This window comes from Electrophorus electricus, chromosome 6 (genome assembly GCF_041902795.1).
Source record: "Electrophorus electricus isolate QZ-2024a chromosome 6, ASM4190279v1, whole genome shotgun sequence".
In the NCBI taxonomy this organism is placed as follows: Eukaryota; Metazoa; Chordata; class Actinopteri; order Gymnotiformes; family Gymnotidae; genus Electrophorus; species Electrophorus electricus.
Genome location: NC_137502.1, coordinates 11411332 through 11436308, shown reverse-complemented (window position 1 = coordinate 11436308; position 24977 = coordinate 11411332). Strand labels below are relative to the sequence as shown.

The 24977-nt window shown below is 40.1% G+C and overlaps 1 protein-coding gene and 1 long non-coding RNA gene across 2 annotated transcripts; one reads left to right on the top strand and one right to left on the bottom strand.

Annotated features, from left to right (window-relative positions):
• Window positions 1-287: 287 nt before the first annotated feature.
• Window positions 288-12509, bottom strand: LOC113577173 (inosine-5'-monophosphate dehydrogenase 1b). Its single transcript, XM_081715832.1, is given in 14 exon segments — window positions 288-2038; window positions 4037-4120; window positions 4902-5045; window positions 5162-5306; window positions 5506-5649; window positions 5795-5890; window positions 6039-6129; window positions 6285-6484; window positions 6611-6698; window positions 7037-7441; window positions 7519-7620; window positions 8386-8434; window positions 9636-9734; window positions 11582-12509. Coding segments are annotated over 14 exon segments (1890 nt in total). The 5' UTR covers window positions 11803-12509; the 3' UTR covers window positions 288-2016.
• A 101-nt stretch (window positions 12510-12610) lies between these two features.
• On the top strand, window positions 12611-13901 carry LOC145658555 (uncharacterized). Its single transcript, XR_014124137.1, has 2 exons — window positions 12611-12655; window positions 13579-13901. It is a non-coding gene; the product is annotated as an uncharacterized LOC145658555 (long non-coding RNA).
• The last annotated feature ends 11076 nt before the right edge of the window (window positions 13902-24977 follow it).

The following is a 24977-nucleotide window of genomic DNA, read 5'->3' as shown; positions in this document are numbered from 1 at the left end:
AAGATTTTGCACTACTTCCTAATGTACTGGGTAGAGTTAGACGCAACATGAGTCGATAAGGAAATTAAATAAGGAAGTCAAGGAATTATTTGGATGTATAAATTAATGACAAATAAACTTAACAAAAAAACCCTCATCTTTGCTATCCAATTGTTTCTGATCCATTCCATCAAATCTTTTTGACCAATCCCCTTTATTGGAATGCTGTTGCAGGGCTGTCTAATTTTCATAGTTTATACTGCCCTCTATTGGTGCAAATATGCAAAGAAAAATCAATGACACACAACTGACTTTTATATCATAACCATCTTTATTAATGCAAATCTATTGCACCAGATGATTGCATGCACAAATTTATTGGGATTTAATTCTGTGTATCAGGATAAGTAGGAAGTAATCGTGCAGAACATGAGCAGCCAAAGCCTGACATACAGATAAGTCATAACAGTCTTCATTATCCCTGATTATACACACTAAAATGTCAGTCTTTAGCTTTATCTGCACTTTACGTAGCCAGAGCACAGAGATTTAATTATTTGAGATGCTTAGAGACCATTGTGTGCCCTTTGCTAAAACAGCAGGCCAATAACTATTCTTTCACCTGAAGAAATTCTAAATGAAATCTTTAGTTTTTCTCTGCAATAACCTCCTTTACAGAAGAATATTATCAAGGATGCATGAACATTAAACAAAATAAAGCACTATAATAAAATAGATTTCTTTTACCAGTTTCTCTTGTCCAAAAGACTTTGTACAAATTCTGGGAAAAATATGGCTAGTAAACCCACTGTAAACCCACGGTATACATTCCACTGAGCTCAAAAAATGATTCAAGCAATAGCAAAAGAATAGTCACTCATATCAACACCAATAAAAGAGCCATATCCATACATTATATTTTTGCTGTTAAATAATGAGTCTAATATTCACTATGGCATACACATTCTCTGCAAAGTAGCATTCTTGCTATTACTGTTAGCAAGTATACAAAACAAACATCTTCATTTTTACTCCATTTCAGTTCATTTTAACTAACCCTGTTTACTTCACTGCATTAACCAAATAAATAGGCAAGGGTGCTCTCCCAGAAAAGGTCATGTGGCCTGCAACCAGTGTAAGAGCATTACAGCATTATGCCACAATGCTCCCCATAAGCAAGCCAGGTGATGCTCTACTCAGGTCAAATTCACTGAAAAGTTTAATGAAAGCTAACAACAAGAAAGCTACTGGTTTCCATCACTAATGAATAAATTGCAGCAGTAGCGGTAATGTTGCGCTTGACACATTACATCTTAAGATAGTATCAGTATTTCTATTGATCAAGGCTGTATGTGTACTGACCACAATGTTTGAACAAAATGCTAAAATGACATCAGAGAGCATCCATGTAGTGTAGTGTAGTGTTAATACCACGCTCTGCTTTAACTTGTAAGGCATGCAGGTGGAAAGAATCCCTGATATTAAGGCTAAGGTTCTGGCCCCGTAGCTGGCAAGCTGAAGCGTCTCAGCAGCCCACCTGCCCTGCTTCAGGAGAGTTCCCACTGCCATAAATCTCACTGTGTTCAGGATGCCACCTCTTAGTGCCACCAGGTCACAGTATTAGAGCTTATTGCTAATGACCCCACAGATAAGGTGTTCTACAAGACATTTGGTTACAGTGTATCCAACGGTATGGAGGGTAATATCACATATTGTGTCACGTAAACATCTTGGTAATTTAAATTAGGATTACCACCCACAAAGGACATTGGAGGATTGTCATACACAGAGAAAACAGCTAAATACAGTTTCACACAGCAGAAGCAGGAAGTGCACAGTACATTCTGTGTTAGGGCAGTTGGACTTCACTGCAGGTCCTACCTGAAGAGCAACAGCACATCAGCCTTTCCTCGGAGGAGGGTCACTGTTGGGAAGGAGGAGAGGAGTGTTCGAGGGAGCACGTGATGATGTTTTTAATTGGTCACAGCTGGGGTCAGAACATTTGGGAGCACTCTTGCTTGGCTTCTGTTGCCACTCTCAGTATAGTCGCTTCTCATAACTAAGAGAGAGAGAGAGAGAGAGAGAGAGAGAGAGAGAGAGAGAGAGAGAGAGAGAGAGAGAGAGAATGAGAATGAGAATATGTTAATATGCAGGAAAAGAAGAGCAAATATGCAGTTGTGATTCAGAAGGAAACAACTGCCATTTTAAAGCATGTTTTAAGGAAGCCTCCATGACACTGCTATCTTTAATAGCAATAGGACACATTATGGTATATGTCTCCACTCCTCCAATTATAAAAGGGGAAAGTTAATGTCAAATTGTTAACAGAGCCTGTTCAGTGTAAGTATTTTTGCCCAAGCCAACCCTCTAAAAGCATGAACACCGAATACAGATAAAAGGGGTTATAAGGTGGAATAGGTGAAGGGAATATCACAAGACAACACAGGAAGTGATGGGCCCCATAGGAGAAAAATTAAACTTATCCTTCCCTAAATCCTACATCTCACTAAATACCCAGTACAAACCCCTCCACCACTGTTTACAACAGAGGCACAAATACGTGGAGAGAGTACTTACATTGCACAAAAGAATATCTATGATGAGTGCATAAAAAAGAGGAGAAGAGGACAATTTCACATGGAAAGTCTACAATTCCAGACGTATGTAGGAAAAGGTAGTGTTTGACTGAGAGCTAAAAGCTAAAAGGTAAAGGGTGTAGGAATGATCCATTTGAATGTGGTACTGGAGACAAACTGTGGAAACATCACTGAGATTTTACTTTTGTTTTGTTTTTTGCAGGGGTTTTATGGCCTTTTTCAATGTTTTTGAAAACCGGCTCGGTCTTTCTGTGGAGTACACAAACACTTCCTGTATTCAATGCATTTGGTCCCATTTACAATTTTCTCCCAATTGTCACTGGATCAATTTAATTATGTTGTGAAACAGTTGAAAAACGGAATTTGCTACAGATAAGATAACATTGAACTGACATCACAAAACTAGCAAACTATCCTGTTATTGTAGTTTTTCACATTTTCTATTTAGGTGTTTCAAATTTGCTTTTTGTTAGGCGAGCTACAACTTAGCTAGCAGATGTCAGTTATCTGTTGTAAATTGGTTTGCTTGAGCTATACTGTACGCTACAATGCAGTTAGATGACTTACTTAATCTGACACATGACAGGTCATTTTCTTCTGTTCATATCTTGCTTTGACAAGCCTGAGAAGCTGACCTGAACTCAAATTACACTGCTCAACATGACCAGACTGGAAGTGGATTTCACCCCTTTTAATATGCTCCTCCTCTGACCGTCCTTCAACAGACCACAGAGGGAAATGATATGTTCAACACAAACAAATAATGTGATGCCATTTTATTGTGCAGTACTTTAGTTTCTATATAGCAATATTTTACTATTCAGCTACTAATGAGCTCTCAATTCAAGGAATCTAGTGACATTTGCAAGAAGAAAGTATGTAGGACAAAATGTCAAATATTAAACATTTTTATTTATCACATGGTGTAATAGAGGCAGTTTTTGAAAATACCATTATTTCTTTCATAGAGAAAAACCCTTTAGACCCTGGAGTTCCTAATATGGGCAAAACACCTATAGGATGTAACTGCAGTGGTCTGTTTTACTCCCAATCTGTGTTAAGTCACACTGTCAGATGATAGACAATAAAAAGCTACTCAGAGGTGAACATCTTAGAACCTTGACCTTGATGCATTATGGGAGACAGTACCTGACTTAATGAAAAGCTTAGTTGCTAAGAGAGAACAGCAAATACATACACAATTCCCCTGTTGCTGATTAGAAACCTTCAACGTTTCTGAATTAATTATTAACAAATTAATTGTCAGCATCATGTCCATGTCAGATTCTGTGGAGATCAGCAAGAGTCAGCAGGACTCAGCAGGAGGATTACTGTGTATTATTATTCATAACACTGTGCATGTAAACCGTGAGAACAGACACACACAGGTTATTTTCCAGTCACTGAGCATGATGGATTTGTTAGGAGGAGTTTAGTGAGCAGAGAGGACAAAGACTTACGAGTGCAGGTCATGAACACCCCCCTCCACCTGAGCAGACATGGTCCTCTTCTCAAACTTCAGCTCTCCAGAGTACATCATAGAGCTACACTCAACATAGAAAAGGGCATTAGACACACACACACACACACACACACACACACACACACACACACACACACACACACACACACACACACACACACACACACACACACACAAAAAACAATAAAACCCCAGCTCTTCATAGTACATTTCATAGCTACCCCTATATCCCAGAACTAATAACACATGTAATTTTTATACATTACATAAAAATATCAGCTCTCAGAATACATACACAAGTACATAAAATGAACATCTACCTTAAAAGAAAAGATCTTCAAAGGTGATCATTTTAAATGTTGCAGGCCATAATAGTTTACAGTGTGGTTGCCTTACATGCAACATGTGGTGTCTGTCAATCACTGCTCATATAACTTCACTGCTCATATTAATCTGTTATATTTTTCTGGATTTTTTCTACTGAGAATGGCACAACTATTCAGCAAAATATAAGCATATAAGCATAAGTATCAGCACAATATATGTATTACTACTACTGAGTATCAACACAATATAAGCACTGCTACAACTATTGAGTACCAGCACAACACAAGCAGTACTACTACTACACAGTATCAGCACAATATAATCATTATTACTACTACTGAGTATCAGCACAATACAAGCTACTACTAACAGCACCTTACAGGTACTGGTATAGAAAACATATCACACACAAATTGTCAGATACACCCAGCACCTCATCAACACACATGCATAAACACATGAGCATGGACCTCTGAATAGTCCTGTAATGAGATTATGCTGATTCATGCTCTTACCGCAGGATGGACAGGCTCTTCGCACCAATATCCTGGCAGCCATGTTGAATTCCAGCAATGAGGTATGGGACAAACTTATGGATGGAGCCTTTGTCCTGAACGGAGCCAGACACTCCCTGAGCTACCTTCACCTTATCGCCCTCACTGTAACACACACTCACACACACATATATGTTCAGATGCTTGGAGGGCATATTTATAAGCACTTCACTGTGTCTGGGTGTATTTTAGAGTGATCTGAGTGTATGTGAGCAGGCTACCTGAAGTAGCGCTTCTGGCTGCCGCTGTTCTTTTCCATGGCATCCAAGGAACCCATGCCACGGTACTTCTTGAGCCGCACACCATCTGAGAAGAAGTACTCACCAGGGGCTTCGGTGGTGGCAGCCAGCAGGGAGCCCATCATCACTGGGGGCAGTGCAGCACAGAACAAGGAGTGCAGCACAGGTCGAGGGCAGTAGTGACAAAGACACACAAGCACAAGAGGAAAATGCACAAGCAGGAGACCATTAACATTACAGGACTGACTGGGCAGGCATGGCTAAACTGTATATGTATCTCTCAGAAACATTAAAGTTCAGGTGAGGAGGCTTGTCAGGGCAGAGACCCGTGGACGCTCCCAGAGCGAGAGCCTTTACGACATGGCCCACTGTCTGAATGCCACCATCAGCAATGACGGGCACTCCGAAACGACGGGCATACTCCGCGACCTTATACACCGAGGTGCCCTGGGGTCTCCCACATGCCATCACTGTGGGCAGAACACACACACAGTTTCATACTGTATCTCTCATATTGCATAATATTGAATTTTGAAAGCAAAACATTATACAAATAGAAGTATTAAGTGTATAATTAGTTCTCACACGCAAACATACACACACACACACACACACCTTCCTGTGTGATGCAGATGGAGCCACAACCCATCCCCACTCTAAGAGCATCCACACCAGCATCAATCAAATTCTTCGTCTGAGCAGCTGTCACTACTACACAGACATACACAGAGACAGAGCAAGAGAGAAGAAGGATGAAAGTGAACACAGCAACAAATGAAAAGAACCAAACACCATCAATTCTTACCTACCTCAACCCTCTCAGTTTACAGAACAAGCAAATGTGAGAATTGTGACTCACCATTCCCCCCCACCACCTGGAGCTCAGGATACTTCTGTTTAATGTAGTTAATCATGCTGATCTGAAACACTGAGTTTCCCTGAGATGAGTCCTAAAACAATAGACATAGCCTTCAGACCAAATTCACTATGTCCAATCACAGTCCTGTGTTACACAGCCTCATAGCAAAAATAGTTTGTCATTTGATTCAGGCACCATACTCAGGATGGAGCCTAATCCCACTCCCTTTAGGACCTTAAGACCTACCAGCACCACCACGTCCACTCCTGCCTGCACGAGCAGGTCCAGCCGGTACTTGTCATCCTCACGGGTCCCGATGGCAGCGCCACACAGCAGCTGTTTGCGGGAGTCTTTAGAGGCCAGAGGGTAGTCTCTGTTCTTCTTCAGATCAGTGCGAGCAATTATAGCCACCAGCTCATCACTGTCGTTCACAATGGGCAGTTTACCTGCAATCAACAAGCATCCCCACGACCGACCCGTTACTCAGAGAAGAAGTGGAGAAGTGAAAATAACCTTTCAAAGTCCTTTAGAAGCAGTTTCACCTCTCAAGCTGAAAAGATGAAGAATCAGACCTTTTTTGCTGCGCTGCAGGATGTCATTGGCCTCTTTGAGTGTAACACCTGCTGGTGCAACCACTAAATCTTCCCTCTTTGTCATTGCCTGGCAAATATCACAATAAATCACAAAAAGATGTGTTTAAAAAATGTGATTTTATACACACACACACATATATATATATATATATATATAGACACATTTTTTATTTATATATTTATATATATATAAGTGTGTGTGTGTTTTTATATATATATATATATAAATAAAAAATGTGTATACATATATTGCCCTCTTTCACACATTGACACTTACAGAAATATCACAATTACATGATAGTTCTATTCCACCTATATTTTTAAGCATTGTATGTCATATGTGATTCATTTGTGTTTTAAAAACCTTTTTTATATTGTATGTACAATCAAAGATGAATCACAAACCTCCTCCAACAGCCGGTCATAGTCCTTCTCTGAGAGGAAGTCAATGTCTCGTGACGTCACGATTCCCACAAGCTTGCTGCCCATCTTGCCGGTTTCGGTGACAGGGATTCCAGAGAAGCCGTGTCGCACCTTGGCCTCAAACACATCTCCGACCGTGTGCTGTGGACTCATCACCACCGGATCCGTGATGAAGCCCTGCTCGAATTTCTACCATGACACCATACATTGCTCTGCTGATGAGAGGCCTCAGGGAAGCTTGTGTGTAAATCTGCATGTTCAACGTGTTGTTCATTATATTCCTATTAAGACAATTCACTGAAAGTTTGACACCTTAACTTTCCGGACTTCATTTGCTTGGAACTCTGGGGTGCAATTGTGATGGATGATCCCAATACCGCCCATGAGCTGTAATACAAAATCACAGAAAGCTAAATGGAAAAGCAACAGGACTTCATGGTTTTGAGTGTGTGGGGGATACTCACAGCCATAGCGATGGCCATGGAGGATTCAGTCACAGTATCCATGGGAGAGGAAATAAGCGGCGTCTTCAGGGTTATCTTCCGGGTCAGAGCAGAGGTCAGATCCTGAATGACAGACGCAAATGGTAACAGAAAGGAACCAATGTTTTACAGAACAAGTATCTTTGTTTATGTTCATGCTTGTATTTTCATACAGACTATGCATTGCACAAAGATAAGAACAGTTTGGGGTGTTACTTTGGACAGCTTTCACATATGCACACATCTCTGTCCCATTATTAATTTGACTTCAAGTGACTTGGATGTGCTCATTCAAAGCACAAATATTGCTGTTTTTATAAGCAGGGCATCAGTTTAACCTCCCTGTGGTAAGACAGACAAAAACATCCTACGTTCTCTCCCACATTCCAGCACACACACACAAAATGTAACACCAAATTTAAATACCACAATATATACTATCCCATATCCATTACACACGGGAATTTTGGTTCGCTCCTCCCTCACTGTCATACACACACACACCCCTCAGCCTCTCTGCCTGTGACAACACGCCCTATGCACCTGGGATGCCAACACCACCTATTTTGCACATCTTATTTGCACTCCTTCATCCCTCTCTTCCACTATGCCACACTCCACCCTCTGTTGTAGTCGTGTTCGCACTACATGGCAACTGACTCAGCTCCACCATCTCACTGAAGGTAGAGGAGACCGCCAGCTCACTAATTAATTAGGAAGATCCCGCCCCCTCCACTAAATCATTACTAGATGTGCTGCATTTACTGAAACACACACACTGGTAAGCCCTTATGAGGCATGTCAGGAAACCTGCTGAGCTGTTTTGGTGCATTTTGCAAAAGTACTCACCACTTCATCTGAGGTAAAGTCAATGAAGCCAGGCAGGATCAGAAAATCACTGAATCAAAGACCACAGAACAAACAAACAAAGAAAAACAAGCCAAATAAAAAAATATATACCAATTAGTTCACTGAGACATACATGCTACACTCTCACATTCTCATATCAGTTAGTGCATCATATACCAAATGACCGTGGGGAGCTCCACACACCCATGCTGATAGAACGAGGAGACATGACTGATGATTGCTCCCATAGCCACCTGCGACTAGCAGAAGCTCGGACACTTTGTGTGCATACATGTGAGGTCAATTTCAACTTCAAACTTCATGTCCCAGTAGCATGAATTGAACATACCTGCTTGAGGTGCAGAGTTGAGCGCATATTCTGGAGTATGGAATAAGTTAATCTACCTAAGAGTATGTTGTCCAATGATGTCCTGTTAATGTTCTTAAGCATGCGTCATGTCACAGCCTATCCATTAAAGTGGCATTACTGTCCCACCACTGCTTGAGAGGACACGGGAGACAGAGAGGCAGCCAAAGGAAGCCTAACTGTAAACAGAATAGAGCAGCGTATGCGAACATCCGTGTGTGAGAGAGAGAGCATCCCAGCAGTACGACAATCATAAGGCCACAGTTGAGAGTGTCCTCTAATGTGGGATATAATGCAGATAAAGCCTCCATTACAGAGATTAAAGATGGCGGCCTAGTGACAGAGTGAGACAGAGACCACTGCTCAGCTAGATAGTGCCTAGGGATACATCTTCACATCTTTGATAACATCATCAAAGAAAGCTATTTGCACTGCCCTACTTGAAAAGCAGAACAAGAGAGGTCATGATCTCCAATTCTGTTTCCCCCCCCCCCCCCCCCCCCCCTTAGGCTTGAACCATTAACTGCTTTGTTTCTATGGATACAGTCTGAAGGTTACCATAGTGCTCAGAGCCCTCTCCTGGACAGATGTCCAAAGAAGAGCCTGTCTACAAAAAAATCTAGGCTGTTTACACACAACTCTACCCGATATGACATAGCATGTCTCTCTTACACAGGTCTGGACAGCTTGCAAATGCTGCTTCTTTAGGCTATTTAAGTCATTGTGATCCATGATCCACAAAATGAACAAAAACAGTCTCTGAAAAGTACAATTTTGTGTTCAAAACATAAAACGTGCTTGAATATCCTTGCACCATGGCAGTGAGCTCCAGTTGGCTCTTTGACCACAGTGATGTGATGTGGAATGAGTCACAAAGACTTACTTGTATGTGAGACCATCTCCTATAGCAAAAAGCTGCTGGGCAGTGAGCCCATCTTCAGGCACATAGCCTGTACCCCCACTGATCAGGTAGTCAGCCATACTGCAAACACACACACACACACACACACACACACACACACACACACACACACACACACACACACAGAAAGAGAGAGACAGAGAGAGATTCATGGGATTTTATTGAGCTAATTGCTGCCTCATTTAAGATATTATGCCCCCTTCTACCCACAACACACACACACCTAAAAGAAACTAATTTTCTTTTTTAAATTTATGAATACTATAAAAACATCAAAGCCTTATTTTAGTGGGATTGTAACCTTACAAGTGTGTTATACAAATAATTAATAAAGAAATAGCTGATACTACAAATACATTATACTAACAACCTAGCAAATACAAGTCACATCAGAAGATGTACGCTAAAGGAAGGCTATTCTGTCTGTGCCCTCATGTAAACAGAGTTAAAACGTAAGCGTTTTACTGATCCGCGGATCGAAATATTTATCCAGTGGGTGTTGGCCGAGGATGCTAAAGCTATTTCTATTCGTTACGCTTTGCCCTTTCTCCATTTCGACGTGCTATCCTTTTATTCGGGAGAGCCGATGTCTCGCATTCGCAGCATGCAAACAATAACCGTCATTATCGTACTCAAGTAGTACACACGGATTTAGTGTGATATACTTCCAAGACTGAACAATGATGCTTTATTCTTAGTGAATGTGAATGAAAATCCCGCTTCTCGGGTTACTCACAAGACGATAGCGTCGCGTACTTCAGACAACAAAAAACGACGTCAAGGAACACAGCTGGTCTTCATCTGCGACCGTTACAGACTAGCCTCTGTGGCATCTCTCAAAGTCAAGCGAAAGTCTAGCCCTTAGCTAAATCACCCAGAATCACAGTTGGAGTTTACACATTTTAAAGACTCGACCTGCTCAGTTTGAGAAAACTCTCATCCTCTCAACGTGGTGGATGACGACGGGACATTTTAAGGGCGCTCACGTCTCTCAGCTCCGGCATGGAACTGAAATACTGATAGTGCGTTTCAGTTGGATTTGGATGTGAAGTGAGAGAGAACAGACGGGCGATGCGCCTTTGTTTTACTGTCCACGCTATTAGCTGGCCAGCCCAGTTCAGGTGTGAAATTTCCGTTTGGATGAGACAAAAATGTTTTTGACTTGGGTTGAATTAATCATCTTACTTATAAAAGGAGGACTGGTGATGTAGCAAATCTACACAATCGTTTTGAAGCCGTGGTCAGGCTGCCCAATACTCAACTTTATTATGTTATTCACAAAGGATCTGACACAGCCCCCAACTGAGCTTTAAACACCTGGAAGTTAATTTAGTCCATTCTGTAAATTGAAATGTACAGAGATATGGGTCTGTAAAACAAATGGAATGTGATGCTTTTGAGCATTGCTATGACAAAATGTTTTCATATCTGTTCTACAACACAGATTATATCGGTCTTTGATAATATAATCCTTAATCAGATTTATGGTCCTTTTTACTCTGCTGACATGGGAATGTTAATATGATGGGCAAAGAAGGCAAGCAGTTATATTTGAGTAGTGCTGGACATTATTAATGAGTAAACATCACTATTTACACATTAGGACATTTTTTTTATACTATGACATGACTGTATTTCTCTGTAGAGACTAAATTTATAGGTCTATTTTATGTGATGATAATCCCCGAAAGGAATGTGTTCTTCTCAGACCAACAATATGGAATTGGGCTAAAATTGCACATCACTGAGAACCCAACCCAGTCTGTGCAACAGTTTAAAAGTACACAATCCAAAAGAAAAATAAAGTCCACTCCTAATGAACTTGTTTAGTGACACTAACGTTAACCTAGTGATGCAAACGGTTAATTTTGCTGATCAGCACTCCTTTGAAACCGTAGGAGTCTCACCTCTCTGGTTCGTAGCCAGCCTGGATGCGCGTGGCGCTGTAGCGCTGAGCTGCAGTCTCATGCCCATGAGATGTGTTGTGGCCAAATGGCCCCTGGTGCTCAGGGTCGCGAGGCGACAGCTGCAATCTGGCTGGCTCTGTGTCGCCCACAAAGAGGCGGTAGTCGATCTGGTAGCTGTCGTGCTTGCCATTGGCAAAGTGCTCATAGACATGGCCCTCCATGTAAGCGATGTCCAGTACTCCAATCCTCCTCTACAACCCTGCGTGAGCTGACGCCCCGGGCCTCCGCCCACCTCCCCTCTCCACCTGCACCACAGAGCGGCTCCTGGGACACTGCGTGCGCATTCACCAGTGGTTGTGCTGGAGCCACGCACACAATCCAAGTTTGTTCCTCAGATCGAGATGGAGAGCTTTCTCTTAGCCGAGGAGCAGAGTAAGAGATTCATCCAACATGCATCATACAAGCAGCAGCTGAATCAGGTAGACTGAAATACGGCTCTGATAGAGGCTTCATCCCAAACAAAATAAAGCTACTGGGTGTCTTGGTAAGACTCTGTAAGTGGTGATCCCTAAAAAGGCCTGTCTGCTGCCATTGGACTACTGTTTTCTCTAAAGTGCTGTCTGGAGTGTTGTCAGAGACAACCTGGTTGTGGAAAAATCTGCTGTCTTCAAGGATGAGAAGAGATGAAGTTGCTACTTCAGCACTGGAAAGTGACAGCTTCCACACACGGAACCAACGGCATAGCAGGGTGCAGGGCTTGAAAGAATACAAATCACTAATTTCTATGGACTGCAAGAGGACATATGTTTCTCTGGCTCTGTCTCTTTCCAGCTTAGTTCTGTTGCTGACAGAAGAGCATCCGTTTCATAAGGAGGATTGCAGCATTAAGAGTGAGAGTGTGTGCGTGCGTGTGTGTGTGTGTGTGTGTGTGTGTGTGTGTGTGTGTGTTTTGTGTGTGAGAGAGAGAGAGGGTGGAGTAGTGGGGAGGGGGAACTGAGGTGCATGCTGGGTAACAAAGGAAAGAAGGACAAGGGAGGGCACAGGTGGAGTTATCTGCTTAGTGATATCTCTAAGGTATAGTAGTTCCTCATTTCTACGTCATGTGTAAGAAAGGTTCATGTATAAACAAAATTTGTATTTGTAGATATCTTTATGTGTGTGTGTGTGTGTGTTGGTGTGGGGGGGGTGCAAATATGGGACTGTGTGTGTTGGCATTGGGTTGTTTGGCATGCAAGTGTGTATATGTGTGAGCAGGTCATGGAAACAGCTTTTGCCCAAAGAGACAAACAAAGTCAAGCCCTAGAGTTTGTGATGGTTGTGAGGGTTTTTCCCAAGAGACACTGCCAGCCTCTACAGCAGTAGCATTAGACAGGCTAGCATGTACTCTTCACCTGTACAAACTAGTATACACTCTGGTACAAGTACTAGCAGACACTCCATTAAAAATTCAAACTAAATTTTAAATAGGTATTCAAGAAGCTAATTCTCCTTAAAGTATCCACAGCTGAGGCTTGTATTTATTCTTCTGACATCATAGAGATTAGTCTATCCCATAAAACAGTTGCCTTCTGATTAATGTGTGTGTGTGTGTGTGTGTGTGTGTGTGTGTGAACATGTCTTTGAGGGTCAAAGTGACAGTGACACTTGTTCTAGTTCCTCTAATGTGCATTCATCTTCCTACTTTAGGATTAAAAAGTGGCTGTTGTCCTTAAACCTTCGAGAGAAAAACTACCTACTGTATATGTTGATTACGTGACGATGAATTCAGTTCATCCTAAATATTAGTCCAGTTTAAATATTAGTACCATCTGCTTTCTATTTAATATTCCAGACTTTGTGTTGTTTCTTTTTGCATACGTAATTGTGCCAAAAAAGTGTCATACTTCTTGCATTAACATGCACCTACACCCCCCCCCCCCCACACACACACACAAACACACACACACACAAGTAGGACAATGTGTTGCTAAGGTTCCTGTGAATGACTTCATCTGCAGGTGACAGAGTGCTTGTGACAGTTGCAGAGGGATTGGGAAGGAAAGCCTCTTAGTCACTACCTGTACTGCCCTCATTGCCATTGAAATATAACAAGGTTACAGTCAAGCTCTGAAGCTTCACTCAACACTCTGCCCAACCGCCTTTAATGCTCATAAAGTAGGAGTTTGCAGAATTTGTTTGTTGTTATGCTACACACTAAATGCATGGCACACAAATGTTTGATGCAGCAAAATGTCAGTGCTTTTTTAACAAAGGAGAAATGAGCACATAAGCACCTTCCCTATATTATGTGAAGATGGATAATAAAATGATAACAGGTGTATCTATTTGTTGTTCTCATTTTAATATTCACATCAGGCTTGTGATTTTGCAAGGAAATTGTAACATAAATGTTCCTAGTGTTCTAGGGTTACTCTCCTGGGCTCATATTCTAATACAGGTGTGATAAGAACTTATATTTCTAAAGGAAACAATCTTTAAGAAACAACTGCATTTGCATAAAGGATTTATCTTAATGCTTTAATGTTTTAGTGTGCTAATGTCTGATTTTAAGTACACTTTGTTAAAAAGGCTACCACAAGTACTGTCCCTAAATATTAACTAGTTTCAACTTTGCTAATAGTTCTACTGATTTTCATAATTTTCTTCTTCTTTCCATTTGTTGAACATTAAAAAGCTCTGTTTCATCTTCTCTTTTCAGCTCTCTCTCGCTCTCTCTCTCTCTCTCTCTCTCTCTCTCTCATCCATTTTCTAGATGCTCCCCCTTGTGGTTTTAATATGCTCATCCACAATTCAATATAGAGCGCTACAGTCTGTCTGCACAGAGCTGATGAGTTTATAAAAGTCCACACTGCAAAATGTGCATAGTACTGAAGTTTACATTACAATGCTCTGTCCAGTCATGCCAAAGCCAGTTTTATTTCAATTAAATGTATGTACATGAATTACTTGAAGACATGAATAGAAATATATAGAGGGATTACTCATTATGTCATGACCCTGTTATCTATTAGAAACCCACAATTTATCTGAATTAATTAACTATTCATAAATAAATTGTCAGCTTCATGTCCATTCAGATTTCAGTGGAGATCAGCAGGGGTCTATTACTGTGTATTATTATTCATAACACTGTGCCTGCAAACTGTGAGAACAGACACACACAGGTTATTTTCCAGTCCCTGAGTGCTTTTGTGGCACTGCTTGACAGTTGGTGGAGTGTTCCCTAAAAGAGCCACTGAGCATGATGGATTCGGTAGTAGGAGTTTAGTGAGCAGAGAGGACGAAGACTTACGAGTGCAGGCCATGAACACGCCCCTCCACCTGAGCAGACATGGTCCTCTTCTCAAACTTCAGCTCTCCAGAGTACATCATAGAGCTACACTCAACATAGAAAATGACATTACACACAAGCATTCACTCACACAGAGCTTCCCCTCTTCCATTTTCTGCTGAACTTCCAAATAACCCTTGATGCTATAAAAGATAAGAAAGACCATAAATAGAAATGTGTTTGTAGACAAAATATATCCTAGCATTTGTTCTGATGTTTTTCAGTGTACATGAATAGGGAAGTAGATTCATCTTAACCCACATCTTGTTTTTTCGGTAGATGAGTACTGCTGTTGAGCCTTCTTACAATGACAATGGTTTTATTTAAGCCCTATTCAGTAATTACACAACACTGAAAACATCACAGTAAAACAGCAGTATGACCAGCACTTAAGAGTAAATACCTGAGTGCCTTTAATTTGGCTTAGAAGTTTTTAAAGCATGCATTAATGCTACATAAGACCATATTGGGGTATTTGAGAAAATCAACAGCAAAGCTAAAGGTCCAGAGATTATAAAGGTTACCATAAAGATGATACACATAATATGGGTTTTCCCAGAAACTAGTAAACCCAGCTGACATTTGCTAGACAGCAAACATTGGAGGTGTCTAGTGGAGAGGAAAAATCTACAATAAACCTTTTATATTTGTTTATCAGGGAGTGTGTATTCTCACAACAGTTCTGAGGAAAATTGCAAATAAATGAAAATCCAGGAAGTTGCCAACAAATTTGATTCTTTTCACTAAACAATGGTTTCTCAATTGCATGCATCTGCGTGCACAAGGAAAACAACTCCTAAATAGAAATAACATTATCACATTAAATGATTTAAGGTATATGATCACAGGAAACAAAAGAAAGTCTGATTGCCCTTAAACTAGGTTTGAATCCTTCAAGCAGACAACCTCAGAGCAATGGAAAACTGAGCCGAAAGCAAAAAGTGTGAAAAGGCCATCCATAATTACAATAACAAATGTTATCTCACGGTGCACCCTTGTTGAAATGATGGTCAAGTAGAAATGTGTTCATTTTCAATAGACTAAGTTCCTTTTTTCCATTACACTAGCATAATGTCCTTAGTGGTTGCAGCATTCTGGTAACACCCTCATAGCAGGACAAACATTATAGATGTATGGATAGACTTGCTTGGTGAATGTTTGTCTGAAGCTGTGCACGTATCTGTTGTTGAGAGGATCAAAGAAGGAGATCAGACCACTGTCCCAGTCCAGGAGCACTCTGATCTGCTGGAGGGTCTGCTTCATGGCAAGAGGCATCAGCCTCTCGTCTGACGCTCCTATCCCATATTTACCCTTGTACTAACCCACTTGCCACAAGCCATGCTTTATGAGGTCCTCACAGACTCACAGAAGAAAAAGTGATACAGCCTATTAAAGAATGTCATGCTTCAGTTACATGCTTTTTTCTGTACTCGCACTTCCTCCAAATGTCTCACAGAATCAAATCATTTTCAACATGCCATGAAGTGGATACAAATCAACAGAATGGCATAAAGAGAAACCACAACAACAAATGAATAAACAAAACAAGACTTTCCATGTTCAACTTGACATCTTTATTAGTTGGTAGTTGTTTACTTGTTTTTTTTTTTGCTTTCTGCGGACTATGTAAGGACCTGTTTCCACTGAAATATAAACCACTAAACAGAACTAAAGTGCTGAAAGGCATATGTGGAAAAGGAAAACATTACACAATCAAAAACAACCATATTTTGTGCATCTTTCTAATTATATTTCAGTTCTAATTCAATGATTACATCCAACACATTCAATGATTACATCCAACCAAGACATACAGGTTTTGCCTGTTAGAACACAAGGGAATCTTTTTAGCAATATATATTGCTGACTGAACTGACTGGCATCTATTTAGTGCAAATCTCATGGTCATTCCATGGAAAACTACAATAAACACAAGCTACAGTACAAGATCTCATCATGCATCTTACTGAGATGTAATCTGATCTCCATGTACTGTTCAGAGGAACTCAAAGTCTTTGTCCAGCTCTTTGAAATTAAAATATTAAGTCACAAATAATGATTCCTATGAACATTAAACATATGTAACAAATGTGTCTTTAATAACAGGAACATTGAAAGGAGAAACAGTAACTTCCATAAACTGTAAGAAACAGGTGAACTGGGCTTGGCAAGAGTAGAGGTTAAGAAAGGTCTGCTTGTGTGTGCACATGTGTGCATGCATACCAGCTTGTTCAATATTATTTTTCATTTTTATCACATACTGAAAGTTGCCTAGGTGCTCTGCTACATCAGTCACCATTCCAGAGGCCTTGATCCTGAAAGAACATGCAGGAATGGATGTTGGCAGATTCCATGTGCTGAATGTACACATAGAATTAACAGATACAGAATATATCCTCCTACAAGAGAGGTTTATTGGTAGCTACAAATACATAAAACAGTTTAGTCAAAGTGTTTCCAAAAAAGATCTTATAGCAACTTTAATGATAAAGCATACCAGACTTCACAAGTATTTTTGTTGCATAATTATCTCTGACTCACCCACTAGAGGGCACAACATCCCTATTTAGTCATTTAGTGGTAGTGAATGGCCTGGGCCAATTAAAATTAGACTAACCTTAGCCTTCTATGTTTTATTAAATTATCCTCTCTTCATTATGTTACACCTACATGATTCAATTATTTCTCCAATTCCCACAATGCCTTAGACTCAACCGTCACACTAATCCTTTAAGGTAGAAGTTCTCCTATTGATTAGTTGTCAGCCTTAGTCAGCTTTATGATTGTATAAGAGACATTAAATTTAAATTATTCAATTGTTTAGTTATTGCAATTAATTTGTTTAAAAAATGTTACAATGGCGTAATAGTCAGCAAATATATCTATGTGTAAGGATATAGGCATGCAAATTTTGATACAAGGTTTCTTATTTATGCATTTTTGATGATGATTATACTACTGCAGCACTGTGTGATGCTAATTAGACTACTGAAGTGCTCTGTGATGCTAATTAGACTACTGAAGTGCTGTGTGATGCCAGCTAGACTACTGCAGTTCTTTATGATACCAGTTAGACTACTGCAGCACTGTGTGATGCTGATTAGGCTAATACAGTGCTGTGCGATGTTGATTAGACTGCTGCAGTGTTGTTCTTTATGGGCTTCCTGTCTGTAGGTTAAAGAAGCTGCAGAACATTCAGAAAATAGCTGCTGGAGTTCTTACACACACCAGCTTAAGGGAACATATAACTACTACACTCAAACATTTACACTGGGTTCCTGTTCGTGGCTGTGTGCAGTACAAAATCCTTCTCTTGGTTTTTGCCCTCATGGTCTGACCTGTCCATCCCTTTCTGGTGTTCCTCATATGTCTTTTCCTTCACTCTGTCTCCATCCCTCTGACACTCATCTACTCTCTGTCCCTCACATCACACTCTGCACTATTGGTGTTTCTGGAGCTGCAGACCCAAGGCTTCTTCCTCCAGCTGCTCATTTACAAGAATTTCATAACTCATCTCTTTGTCTGAGATCATTTCAACCTTTAATTGGTTACTATAGTATGCACTTGCATCAATATTATGTCTATTTTTTTTAACCAGTTTTACTCCCTCCTGTTATCTTATTTATATATTTGAATCTTCTTTATATTTTATTTGACCTTTTTTATATTGTATGAACTTGTAAAGTGCCATTGGGTAACAAGAAATGCCCGTAATTTCTTAATTAGAATAAAATTCTTCTTCTTCTTCTTCTTCTTCTTCTTCTTCTTCTTCTTCTTCTTCTTCTTCTTCTTCTTATTATTATTATTATTATTATTATTATTATTATTATCAAACATTGTATTGATCATCCTTTCAAAGGTTGCTGGTGTTACTTTTGGGCTATTATTATCAAATTTAGAATGGTGTGTTTTGCCTGGAATTAGTTTCTTTTGTATTGAGCAACCTAATGGAAAAAGTTATTCTTGAGCAGATAATCTACTATTTTTCACTTAATGAATCATTGATTTCAAGCATGCCTATAAAGCAGATCATTCTACGTGCACAGCACTGACAAAAATGATCGACAAGATATTTTTACAAGAAAATAATGGTCGGAATCGTATTACTTGACTTTACTGTGGCATTTGTTATTAACAAAACAAAGTATATATGGGTTTAGTCTATGGTAAAACAGCAGTTTCTCCTCCCCTAGATGCTTTCATTGTGGTGTTTCCCAGGGGAGCTGTCAGGAAAGAGCTGTCTAAGCTCTGGTTAGCTGAGAATGAATCTGCAAGCCTCACACTGCCCTGTCAGTAAGGAGAGCGAGCATGCCTCTCTCATGGCTCAGAGCTCAGGAGAGGCTGGCCTGCGGTCTAATAGGCGTCTTTAGGAATATCTGTGATAGTAAACACAATATAAATTATGCGAGAGCTCAACATAGTCACACTGCCAGGCAGGTTAGTTAAACCAAAACCCAAAACAGATGCAGCGTGCAGATCTGTATTGTCTTGGTCACCACAGTATGGAACAAGTTACCAACTATGATCATGGGAGTACACAGTTTTGTTGGTGGAGCCCAGGAAGAGCAGCTGCTACCTCAGCTAATGGGGATCCAAATAAAGACACGAAAAACAAAGAAATTTCAGTAGTTATAGGAAGTAAAGCTGTTCTGTAGAATTCAGAATTACAACTCAGACTGCATATTTTTGCAGGACACAGTTATATTGCTTTGCTGACAAATATGAAAGGATGATATAAAAGTTGTTGTTTTGGAGCAGAACAGCATCTAGTCTGGTAGGCTACTACTTCAACTACTCACTTCTTCAAGAGGTATCCACAGTACTTCAGGTACAAACCGTTCTATTCTATCCTCTACAGATTTCTGTGAGTTTATGTTTGCATAATATGAATTTCTGTTTACATTCATCAACTTTTTTTATGAAATATACTGTATAGTGAATTTGCTGAAGTCTACACCATAATGAAGTTTATGAAAAACAATGTTTATGAAAAAAAAGCATTTAAATGCTCATCAATCAAAGAGTATTAATTTTGTAAAATTGTTGGGTAGTTAAAATAGTATTATTTTCTGCTTTCTACTAATTTTACTTCACTTGTTGTGAAGGAAAAAAAAAACTACTAAGCAATCACATGTAACTTATGATGTGTTCTAATCTGAAATTGTTTAGTGGATGAAACACTGCAGGTGCTGTTGTTGTTAGTGCTAACTGCTTTATAGTACAGAAATAATAAATGCTGAATCTCCTGATTGTCTTATTATCGCAAATTTTCTGCCTTACTCTATTTTAGGGAAAACAATGGCGCTGTCAAAGCTCAACCAAGCTACTAAGAGTTTCACCAAAGCACAGGATTACAGAAATGACATCATGCTGCTGATGCAGCCCTATGCTAACTGGGAGCAGTATCTATTGCCGGCACCCGTCTCCATCGATTTACTGGCTCAGCTGGTACGCATTTCTGCTGCAGATGACTTCTCCATCAATAAAAATCCACCAAAAGACGGGTTCAAATTCATCAGATACCCCAATTCTTTTAGGGCCTGCCTCTTTCAAGTATGTAATGGTTGCTGGCAAGCCTTTAATGTTGCTCACAAGAACATGGACCAAATTCGTATGTACACCGGACAGGTTCCAGAGTACATCAAAAACTCAGTTGGGCTCATAATACAGGAGGATGATGGTCTTGTCCAAGCCTTCTTACCAGCTGAGCTTCAGAACATTGCGCACATATCATCAGAATGCTTAAACCTGGCCATCATGACTGAGAAACAATTCTCAGATATCATCAAGCTGATGCAAGAACTGGTGGAGGCTTTGGTGAATGCAAGACAGAGTCATGATGAGGAGATGGAAGAAATCAAGAAAAACATTGAGATAGCAAAGATTAAACGGGCTGAAGCTAAGGAGGCAAGCGACAGGGCCGAGGCTGCTTTCAATCTGGCTAATGAAAGATTAGCTGAGGACAGAAGGGCCTACCAGCAAGCAATGAAAGATTTGCCAAGTGGATGGGGCCTTTTTGGCCTGAAGCTAATATCAAGTATGTCAGAGCAAGCAATATCAATAGCCTGTGCGTTTGCAACAGAATTTCTTCCAGGACAAATTATCCAAACCTATCTCCAAGCGGACACTATTACACCAAAAGCCATAACACATGTGATCAAAAACTGAAAAGGCACTCCTGAAAGCCACAGAAACATGGCCACTGGAATGAAGAGTAACGTGGATGAAATGTTGGCAACAAGTAACATATTTTCTAAATCTATAACATTTCTACTAGTGGTTGAGAAAATGGAAGAACTTTGCAAAGGTAAGGAAATAAATTGGCCTGAGGTGTATGATCAGGAGAAGCAAACGGTAAAGTCTGATTACTTGGTGGGACTATTTCAGCAAGTCAGCAGAGATATACAGCAAGAAGCTGAATGCCCGATTAAATCCGAGGCACTAGGCATCTGTGACAAGGGTATCTCCACTTTAACAGAGCTAGGTAAATATGCTCCAGAGGGGAAATGTGATGATGCCAAAACAGAGGAGCTTATTAAAGCCATTGACGAACTGAATGTAAGGGCCATGGCCTTTTATTCCAAAAGCAAGTCTTTTACAAATCAGCCATCTTTCTTGACAGCACCCCCCAAGTCAAGTCAACAGCAAATCTATGACTCAGCAAATACAGATGTGGTCCAGATGCACTTAAGACAATCTCATCTACGTCTACAAATGGCTGAAACCCAGCTAAAAATTGCAAATGAACGGAACGAGAAGACTATGGACAACTTGGATCAGAAGAAAAAAGCTCTTGCTGAAATTGTGAGTGAGCTGAAACATTATAATCTCAAGGAGATCGACTTCAACAAGAGAATTGTGGTGCTAGCGAAAGGCCTGGAAATCATGGGGCAGGTGAAAGAACAGTGGGAGAAACTGGTGCACTTCTTTCAGATCATTTCAAACATTGTTAAGACCACTCTTAGTGAAAATCTTAAACATTTTAAACAGACTGTTGAAATAGCTGTAGAGAACAACTACACCTACAGCATGTTTGTCAAAGACAAAATCTACACTAATGCTCTGAATGCTTCTGCCTACGCCTATTTGGTTAACATGATGTCTACCACTTACACTGAGGTGTCTGTCCAGTACCTGATGAACAATGTCAGTACTCTGGGAAGACTGATGACCATGGATCCAAACTCACCTCAGTTCCTTGCAGAGATTGACAAGTTAGGGAAGGAATGCGAATCTGCCCAAAATGGTATCAACAGCCTTGCAGCAAGAAACAGGAAGGAGTTTTACAACAGATGCGAGGAAAGAATAACTCAAATCAAGACAATCCTTACCGCAGCACTGGCCCCACTGAGTGAAAAGGACAATCTCAATCTGAAGAAGGCAATAGATGCAATGAAGGAACCAATTCAGAAGGTGGAGGAAGACAAACCAGCAACTGAGATGAAGGCTATAACTGAGGATGATGCTGACCAATATGCATAACTTCATAATAGTGCATTTAATAGTGCATTTTCCTATACTTTTCTTTTTTCTGTCATTTTAATGTAGTATGTATACAGTATTACATTTGACAAAAACATGATTAGAAGGTTTGACCTAATTCCTGTCTGTTAATTTATTCTGAATAATCAATTTTGTTCTTTTGATTAAATTACTGCAGCATCATACTGTCTCGTGTTGTTTTTCTTTGTGATTCAAAGAACTTTAAAATCCAAGAGGTAATATGTATGCCAAACAAACAAACAAAAAAACATTTCAGATTGCAGAGTAGCTATTACTAATTATTAGCTATTGCTCATCTCTTTTTCAGTAGAAAAAATAAATTGGAGTTTAGATTTACTAAAGTGCAATGAGTGAACTAAAGCCATTAGATTTTAGTAAACTCACAATTCTTCACACATTAATTGTGTTGCACATTGAGTGTGAGTGCAGTGTGGTGAACAGAGGAATACAGGCTCAGTAAAGGAAGTAGCAGTTCTTAGCAGCTAGGGTGGTACTGATGGGCCCAACATCTTAGTAAAAACAAAGTCTGACACTTTACACAAAAAAGAAATCACAGACACTATGATTTCATTATTTCAAAACATTAGCTATAATGAATCATTTTAGTGAATTATTATGATTATGAATTATGACTTCTCAAGTAAGGACATCCATGTATGCAAACAAAGCCATTATAATAAACACACTCTCTCTCTCTCTCTCTCTCTCTCTCTCTCTCTCTCTCTCTCTCTATATATATATATATATATATATATATATATATATATATATATATATATATATATATATATATATATATATACAGTGCATCCAGAAAGTATTCACAGTGCTTCACTTTTTCCACATTTTGTTATGTTTCAGCCTTATTCCAAATTGGATTAAATTATTTTTTTCCCCTCAAAATTCTACACACAATACCCCATAATGACAAAGTAAAAAAAGTTTGTTTGGAATTGTAACAAATTTATTAAAAATAAAAAAAACAAAAAAATCACATGCACATAAGTATTCACAGCCTTTACCATGACACTCAAAATTGAGCTCATGTGCATCTTGTTTCCACTGATCATCCTTCAGTTGTTTCAACAACTTGATTGGAGTCCACCTGTGGTAAATCCAGTTGATTGGACATGCTTTGTAAAGGCACACACCTGTCTATATAAGGTCCCATAGTTGACAGTACATGTCAGAGCACAAACCAAGCCATGAAGTCCAAGGAATTCTTTGTAGACTACTGAGACAGGATTGTATCGAGGCACAGATCGAGGGAAGGGTACAGAAAAATTTCTGCAGCATTGAAGGTCCCAATGAGCACAGTGGCTTCCATCATCCGTAAATGGAAGAAGTTTGGAACCACCAGGACTCTGAGTGATCGGGGTAGAAGGGCCTTAGTCAGGGAGGTGACCAAGAACCCAAGGGTCACTCTGACAGAGCTTTAGCATTGCTCTGTGGAGAGAGGAGAACCTTCCAGAAGGACAACCATTCCTGCAGCACTCCACCAATCAGGCCTGTATGGTAGAGTGGCCAGACGGAAGCCACTCCTCAGTAAAAGGCATAAGACAGCCTGCTTGGAGTTTGCCAAAAGGCACCTGAAGGACTCTCAGACCATGAGAAACAAAATTCTCTGGTCTGATGAAACAAAGATTCAACTCTTTGGCCTGAATGCCAAGCGTCATGTCTGGAGGAAACCAGGCACCGCTCAGCACCTGGCCAATACCATCCCTACAGTGAAGCATGCTGGTGGCAGCATCATGCTGTGGGGTTGTTTTTTGGCAGCAGGAACTGGGAGACTAGTCAGGGAAAGATGAATGCAGCAACATACAGAGACATCCTTGAAGAAAACCTGCTCCAGAGTGCTCTGGACCAGGGTGAAGGTTCACCCAACAGTACAATGGCCCTAACCACACAACTAAGATAATAAAGGACTGGCTTCAGGACAACTCTGTGAATGTTCTTGAGTGGCCTAGCCAGAGCCCAGACTTGAACCCAACTGAACATCTCTGGAGAGATCTGAAAATGGCTGTACCCCGGCGCGCCCCATCCAACCTGATGGAGCTTGAGAGGTTCTACAAAGAAGAATGGGAGAAACTGCCCAAAAATATGTGTGCCAAGCTTGTAGCATCATACTCAAAAAGATTTGAGGCTGTAATTGCTGCCCAAGGTGCTTCAACCAAGTATTGAGCAAAGGCTATGAATACTTATGTACATGTGATTTTTGGTTTTTTTATTTTTAATAAAGTTGCAAAAACTCCAAACAAAGATTTTTTCACTTTGTCATAATGGGGTATTGTGTGTAGGAGTTTGAGGGGAATTTTTTTTTTTTTAATCCAATTTGGAATAAGGCTGTAACATAACATAAAATGTGGAAAAAGTGAAGCGCTGTGTGTGTGTATATATATAAATATTTGTCATTTCACTTTTCTTGGGGATTAATTAGTCCAGAGGCCTATAAGAGCTTGTCAAGGAAAAAACGTGTGTATGGGTGCATGCATGTATATGTATATGTATATTAGGAACCAAGCATTAAACCATTAAGCTGCAATAAAACTGAGACACAATTGT